Raw genomic sequence first — 8,199 nt, forward strand, 5'->3', positions numbered from 1 at the left:
CCCCCCCCAAAAAAAAAAAAAACCTCAGTGACTCACTTCAGAAACTAAAAATGATAGAATCACATATGCTGGACCTAAGAGGCTAAACCCTTTCCATATCTAAATATATCAGGACATAACAATTACCCCAAAGTTTATAGAACAGAAAAATAAACCTCTTCTAACTTCTACTTGAAAACATCATGCTAATAACTAGTTGGACATTACTGCTAAACAAGAGCCAGTTGTGGAGAAGGGAGATTCTGAATTTACACCTGTGGTTGATAAACCTTGCAACATTTCCATAAACTGTAGCGTCTAAGAAAAGTGCCTCATCATCATCCTTCAAGACACCCTTTGAACTCCAGTTTGCATCTAGGAGCACTGTGTATGTATGCTTCCTACCAGCACTTTGCATATTTCGCTCAAACAGTTCTGTGCTTGTTACTATCTCTCCAACATACTCACAGACAAAAGCCCCTCTCGGCAAGTCCTCCAGTGTTCGGAGACCCCACCCTTTCCCTTCGGGAGTCAAAAACACCTGAAATATAAATAAACCGAAGTTTTTAGCCCTTGAAGAACCTACTGGACCTATGACATAACTTCAAGCACTGATATACATGGAGAAAACACTAACCTGCAGCTTGACAGAAATGCCCTGTTGAATAATCCGGTTCCCACAGCCTTTGTTGCATCCACATTTAGACCAACATTCCTTAACAAATTTCTGTAATAAATGGCCTTTGCATGCATTAGAACTCTTCTTCTTCCTAAAATTCGCAAGCGGGCACATTTTACAACAGAAGTAGTGGTGTTGTTTACGTTCGTGGATCACAGACAAACATTCTTCCAGAAAAGTAATTTTCAGTGTTCCGTTTGGTGTATAAGCAAACCCACCCCCACTTTGCATAGCACAGGCACATGGTTCTGGTGATGCTAGACAATTCCCAAAACAATGTGAACAGCAAGCCTGGTTAGATGTACAACGAAGTGCAAAATTCACGTGGGCATCTTTATAAACTACATTCTGTGGTATGTAAAAGAACTTTGACAGATCTTCAGCATTTCTTCCGCCCTCCAAGGGAATTTTCAGTTTTTCTTCACCTCTTGCTATGTCATCTACATAAACACAGAACTTTACAACTTGTGAATTCTGGTGACTCTGAGCAGTTTGCACCTTATATAACTTGGAGGATTTTAGGCCTGGAAGAACCTGTAATCTTTTTCCACTTGTACCAAAAACTTTCTCAATATCCTTAATTGGAAAACCGATTAAACTGTGAAGACATCCAAATCTACAAAGATCTATGTGTCTAGGTATATGCGGTACAATCTTGATAAGATTCTGAAATACAAATACTTCAGAAGGAAATCCTGGAGCACTGCAATTACTGCCTTGATAATCATCTTTCATGGCAAGAACATCTTGTGACTTCGACTTTTCTAGCTGTGGTACCTCTCTGAACCTTGCATTTTCATCAGTAATTGAATCAGTTCCTATGGCCAAAAGGCATTCCCGATCGCGATATGATTTATTGCCTCTCTCTTCCACCACATCCATAATTGGAAAATGAATATCAGACTGTGGAAAAGAGTTACGAGTCAGAGAACTATCTACTTCCCCCTTTGAAAGAGATGATGCAATATCAACTCTTGATGAATCAAAAACACAACCTCTGCTGTCCACAATCAATGGTTCTGCTTTCAGTACCTCCAAGCTGTCTTCATCATCATCCATCTCTGACATATCTGAAAGACAAGCTATGTTGTCCACAGTCAATGGTTCCACATCCAGTGCCTCTACTATTTGTGCCTCCAATATTTCTTCGTCAACAGTACAAACATCACTATCTGAAGAACTATCAAGACAGATCACAATGGGACTTTTGGTTGGTGGTGGAATGCCAGAAACCAATTTATTCCCAGGAACCAAAACATCCTTTTTTTGGTGTCTCCCCTGATTACTTTTAGATAGTAATGGAATTTCTTCAGATTCTTCAGAATCATAAAACATAAAACCATCATTCTGATGTGCCATTGTCAAGAGACTTGTTTCCACACAAGATTCGGGGAGAGAAGAGGCCTGCTTTTTTTGTTGTCTTGTGTATGTATTGGTTGGAAGTTCAACAACTTCAGTTTTACCAATTGATGGACTTTCGATGTTATTATAAATCGCACCCTGGTACAAAAATACATGTGATAGTAAAACATTAAACTAAGCATGCAATTGAAATTGAACAAATGTAATGATTCGCACATATCTTTTCTCCTTGGAACTTGGAAGACGAGTGCATGCAATGAAACACCATTGTATTGTAAAAAGAAATACAAGGAATAGAAAATAACAGCTAATAATCGTCACCTTTGAGCTGCAGACCATAGCTTCTCCTTCCTGGCCACTTAGGCGGCTCCTTTTCAGTAGTGGCTGAGCTTCTTCAGAATCTGAAAACAGATCATCATCACTCATGCATGATTTGGACAGGGACAATGCCTGTTTTTTCTGTTGTCTTGTGTATAATCTCTTAGTCGAAAGTTCGATAACTTCAGTATTGTTATCAGGTGGAGCATCATTCTTCTTTGATTTCAATTCCTGCTATAGAGAAATATGAACTAATAAAGCTTTTGTTATAAGCCATCAATTCAACAAATTACAAGTCCTGCAGATCATTACTCCTAAGACCAGGTCATAGAATACCACTACCATAATTTGCAATCACATTAAACAATATAAGTAAATGTATAGTAAAGGATGATCACCTTTGATTCACGGATGAAAGCTTTTTCTGGGCATCTTAGGCGGAATCTTCTCAGTAATGGCTGAGATGGACCAGAATCACCATCATTCTGATGTGCTCTTCTTGATGGATTTGAATCCAAGGGAGATTTGGAGAGTGACGATGCATGTTTTTCCTCTTGTCCTGTGAATAATCTCTTGATTGGAAGTTCAAAAGCTTCAGCTTTGACATGTGCTGGAACTTTTTGTTGTGATGTCATTCCCTGGTATGAAATATCATGTAATATTGAAAATTTTAATTTAATCACATAAACTATATTGAAAATCAGACTATCATTCCAAAAATATCTTGTGCCATGGTAGATGAGTGCAGGACATGAGTCACATGACTATAATTTGAAACAGTAGAAAACAGATATACTAGGAATAACATCTAACAAATAGAGCAAAAGATAATAACCTTCGGTTCAATGATCAAAGTTTCTTTCCCCTTGGGTTCCACTCTCTGTTATAAAAAGAAAAGAGCCATATTTGTCATGCAAACAGGACAAGGAATGAGGGTACATAATAAGCAAGAAATGCAAAACAGGTACAAAACCACAAGAATGCCATTCTCATAGTTCTCTTCTATGATTATAGTAGAATAAACATAGCTGAACACAATCCTGATGAAATTTACATTTCCATAAACCACACAACACATAGAATAACACTATAAAGAAAAGGCATAGTGGAATACCTCTTCCTCTGGCATTAAAACATCAAAGAGTACTTTGTAATTCTCATCTTCGATAAGCTCCCAGTTGTTATCATACAATTTCAGAAGTCCCTTAAGTGCTTTCTTTGTTTCGGCAGGTTTAATGCCAAAAGTCTTCATTGCAGAACAGGCATCTATAGTTTTGCGGTCTCTCGGCTTCATCTGATTCAAACTTCTACTATAATTCAGTATAACAATTTGCCTCTTCCCTTCACTGTCTACAGCAAATCCACAATAGGAATCTAATTAAGAATTATGCATTCAAGTGAGATAAATGCAGGGATCCAAAATGCCTCAATTACTGGTGGTAAACTGCCAACCAAGGAAGCAGGTAACTAATTACAAAGCAGGGTCTTTTTCGCTAGAAAAGCTAGAGTTCCAAACCACCAACAGTATTAGAAACAGTATGTTCATGATAGTCTTATATCTATGAGCTCCAGAACTCAGTAAGGACAGGCATATGGAGGTTAAACTAATGTTGGTTAGACCATATCTATGAAGCATCGGAAGACCTCTTGACAAACTATATCTAATGTACATGAAAAAGTTGTTGAGAGAAAAAAAGAAATGCTGCTACTTAATGGTGGATGTATAGGTTGAAAACATCATGAATGCCATGAAAACGAAAATGAGTTATCCTAAATGCCAAAGGATAAAACTTTCACTGGTTGTCGATATCCAGCACAAGAAGATGACATGAAAAATTGAAGTACGAAAAATTAAACTTTAGAATTCAGATGAACAGCCACATTCTTCATGTGATTAGTATCAGTCTATCAGAAACTGAAAGAGTAGAAAGACTAAGGATTAATACCAACATTTATGTTTGACTACCTAAAATATTTTATTTTGCTTAAGACATTAGTTCTACATGAAATTGACAACAGAAAATTATATTCAAGTTTGTTATCCCATACAGAAACTTTTGCTGTATTTTGGCCGCAATTTCTCGAAGACTCGTATATGAAACGTTTACAAAACAGGGTGAAAGCCCAAAACGATAACAAGAAAACAGGAACTGACCAAGATATTCAATATGAACGAGGCCAAAAAATGAACTCATACACAACCCTTCGGCCAATGTCTAAAATACACGCTTAAAATCTCAAAAGTACCAAACTTTCTGAAAACCAAGACAAATAAAATACTGAAAGAAGCCTCTTCGGCTCTTAGTTCACGTTTTGCTGTTAAATCTGGGAAACACTGGCATGGATCAAAGGAGATATGCTAAGAGGGCCAAAGATGTGCACAACCAAAGTCAAAAAGATTGAAACTTTAATCATATTCAGCAAAGGAAATAACCAACAAAGAGATTTTGGTCTTTTTCATGTCACAAAATTAAAAAGATTGAAACTTTTTTCTTTTCTTTTGTTTCTCATAACAAGATGAGACCTTTACAGAACTCCCACAAAGATGTAACAAAAGTTCATACTTCTGAGAGCTAAGAAAACAAAAAACTACCCATATGACATTACCCACAAAGAACAACAAAAGCCAAGTTCTTTTTGCCCTGTTCTTGTTTGTCAAATTCTTCTAAGACATGGAACAGATAAACTAAAAGAATGCATAGCTACATTAGATTAACAATACCTTGCAGAACACCTTCAAGAGCTTAAAGACAGAGAAAGAGAAAGACTATCAACATAGAGAAATGAGAGAATGAGGAGGGCATAGTTCTCTCTCTACAGTGTGTTTTTATATATATATATATATATACTAGTCTTCTTTGTATGGAAAAGGGCTAAGAATGCTGACATATAATAAATATAAATATATATGCATAAAACTGCATTTCTGGGTGAACACTACTTAAAATCATTTATTTATTCTTCATTCAATTTATCTCATTAAGAGAGCTGAAAAAAAGAAAGAAACAGAGTCTTTGCCGGGTTCCTGGTTGAGTTATATGCCAATTATGTATTGCCTATGGGGTTAGGACCATTGCTGGAAATGGAAACCTGCAAGTATTTTGAAATTCAAAATTCGAAATGAAAATGCTTATACGAGGAAAGGTCTTGTTTTTGCTTTGGGTCATTTAGCTTCGATTTTGGTTAAGCACAGATAAGGAAAGGAGAAAGCATTGTTTTAGGGAGAAAAGGACAAGTGATTTGACTGAAAGCTGACGCAGGTGACGTGGTTAGCAAGGCAATTTTTGGTTAAACCTTTTCCCTTCTCGTTTTCTCCTTGGGTTTGGAGACTCGTTCAGTATTTACTATTTACAATCATCACACAAAGTGATTCAGTTGTTTGGAACTTTGGATAAGTTTTCTTTTTGTAAAATGAAATAGGCATTCGGACAAGCAGTTAGATCATAAGGGAGACTTTTAGAGTCGTTTATTTGAGAATGTATAAACTTTTGTTAGTGGCTTCCCCATCATAATTCATAAGCAGTCGTAGAGTCAAATAGTCATGGACACATAAATTACCTACAACTTTGAGAGCATTCCATACTAGTACAAGTTTTTTTGGTCGACATACTAATACGAGTTGGTATCGGATAAATTATGTAACTAGAGAATGCTCTATATTGTTGCCATTCTTTTGGAAAAAAAAAAAAAAAAAAACTCAAGTTCTGCAGTCATTAAGTTATCTTATGCGAAAGCTAGACACAGTTGGTGATTTGGTTCACAGTCCAAACAAAGCCTCAATATCAACATTGGATCATATAATTCCCGACTCCGAAAAATCGAAAACTAATTAATCTTAACACAATTTCGTGACATTTTGGTATTTACCCTCCAATTAATACCTTTAACTTCATAGCGTTTGGGATTGATTTTGAGGACAACAGAGTCTGTAATTCGAGTAAAAGATGTCCTAGAGCTCAACAATAATGAACTTGTTCGAAGCTAATAAAGAAGTTCAAGACCAGAGGAATAGTTCACTCCGGCCTCTTTTCACAAAACGTAGAGGTTTTCGAAGATAATAAATTCTAGCTAGCTAGGGTACTGCTCGAGATGCTCAATGGAAAGCAAGGTCACTATATCACCATCTCAAGGCGGACGGCAATCTGATGGGAATGACAGGGGCCGATACATCCTGTCTCATCTGCAACAGTGCTCCCTCATGCTGAATCGTGTACGTATCCAAGACACCCCCTAAAACCAAAATTAGAAGAATTAAACAAAAATGAAAGAGGTCTAAACTCTAAAGTACTGATGATAACAGCCTAAAACCTAATAACCGAAAGAACAGAACCGCGAATATGCCAAAATTCTTCAAATGGGCAACCATGACGCAAGGCGATTCCCATATACTTGGAGATAAAGTCTTACAACAAACAGGTCTCTAAAAGTTGATGCTTCAAAACAAGAACAAGGTAACTACAAATTCTTAAGAGCTATATCAAACTGAAAATTCTGATCGGTCACTAAGAAAAAGCTCAGATTTTAAGAACCCGATTGCAAATACAGACAGATTACAAGAGCTTATTACCAGTTACCACATCATTTGATGTGGACAACTTGGGGATATATCTTAACTTGTTATCCTAACTTAATTAATAATAGTTCATTTCCCAGGCTTTCCAAATCCAATCATCCAATGTAGAACGCCAGATTTTCAATACAAAGAGAAGCTGCGGCTAACAATTTATAGTAATTTCTGGAGATATAGTGTGGTGTGGTGGGGGTTGCATAACTAAATTGGCTGAAATTTTGCAGAGATGATCTACACAATATTATCTAGATACTAGACGGTGGAGATGAGGAAATTCAATCGGAAAATGGTGCAAAAATGGAAATCCGCACCAAAACCGTTGATGCGGAAGTCCGCAGCCGAGAAGGGCTGTATATATATATATATACAAAAACGTTCCAAAGCGGACGTCCGCACTCGGCTTAAAGTGCGGACGTCTCTCCGTTCGCCACCGTACGACGCCGGCGAGGGCGCGCCTCCACCCCAGCAGACTCTAACAGCGTCCCCGACCACTTTCCCTCCCCGGTGAGTCCGCCGAATTCCAGTTTCCGGCGAGATTGACTTTATTTGAAGTTTTAGGTGATCTCGCCGGAAAACTAGAAAAGAACGGACTCGCTGGAGAGGGAAAGTGGTCGGGGACGCTGCTAAAGTCCGCTGGGGTGGAGGCGCGCCCTCGCCGTCGTCGTACGGTGGCGAACGGAGGGACGTCCGCACTTTAAGCCGAGTGCGGACGTCCGCACCAGAACAGGCATGTATATATGTATACACACACACACATACACGGAGACGATCTAAAGAGGACGTCTGCACGCCCTTAAAGTGCGGACGTCCCTCAGTCTCCGACGACGGTGCGTCTCCACCCTAGCAGACTCAAGCAGCGTCCCCGATCACTTTCCCTCCTCGGCGAGTCCGCCGAATTCCAGTTTTCTGGCGAGATCGACTTTATTTGAAGTTTTGGGTGATCTCGCCGGAAAACTGGAAAAGAACGGACTCGCCGGGGATGGAAAGTGGTCGGGGAAGCTGTTGGAGTTCGCTGGGGTGGAGGCTCGCCCTCGCGCGGCGCGTACGGTGGCGAAGGGACGGAAATCCGCCCCGTAAAACAGTGCGAACGTCCGTAGCAGAGAAGCACTGTATATATATACAACCCTTCTTGGCTGCGGATTTCCATTTTTGCACCACTTTCTGATCGAATTTCCTCATCTCCACCGTCTAGTATCTAGATAATATTGTGTAGATCATCTCTGCAAAATTTCAGCCAATTTGATGATCGTTAAGGCCCTCAAACTCGATTTTTTCTGGTATGAACACAACC

The 8,199-nt window shown here is 38.8% G+C and overlaps 1 protein-coding gene across 1 annotated transcript in view; it reads right to left on the minus strand.

Moving 5' to 3' along the window:
* Nucleotides 1–8,199, minus strand: part of LOC101302449 — a 12,282-nt gene that overhangs the window by 854 nt on the left and 3,229 nt on the right. The window contains exons 2-6 of the mRNA XM_004297800.1: nt 3,453–3,688; nt 2,737–2,976; nt 2,342–2,569; nt 617–2,158; nt 255–520 (exon numbers count right to left, since the gene is read on the minus strand). Coding sequence (XP_004297848.1) covers nt 255–520; nt 617–2,158; nt 2,342–2,569; nt 2,737–2,976; nt 3,453–3,688 — 2,512 coding nt within the window. The remainder of the gene's footprint in view (nt 1–254; nt 521–616; nt 2,159–2,341; nt 2,570–2,736; nt 2,977–3,452; nt 3,689–8,199) is intronic.

This window comes from Fragaria vesca, linkage group LG4 (assembly GCF_000184155.1).
Source record: "Fragaria vesca subsp. vesca linkage group LG4, FraVesHawaii_1.0, whole genome shotgun sequence".
Taxonomy (NCBI): domain Eukaryota; kingdom Viridiplantae; phylum Streptophyta; class Magnoliopsida; order Rosales; family Rosaceae; genus Fragaria; species Fragaria vesca.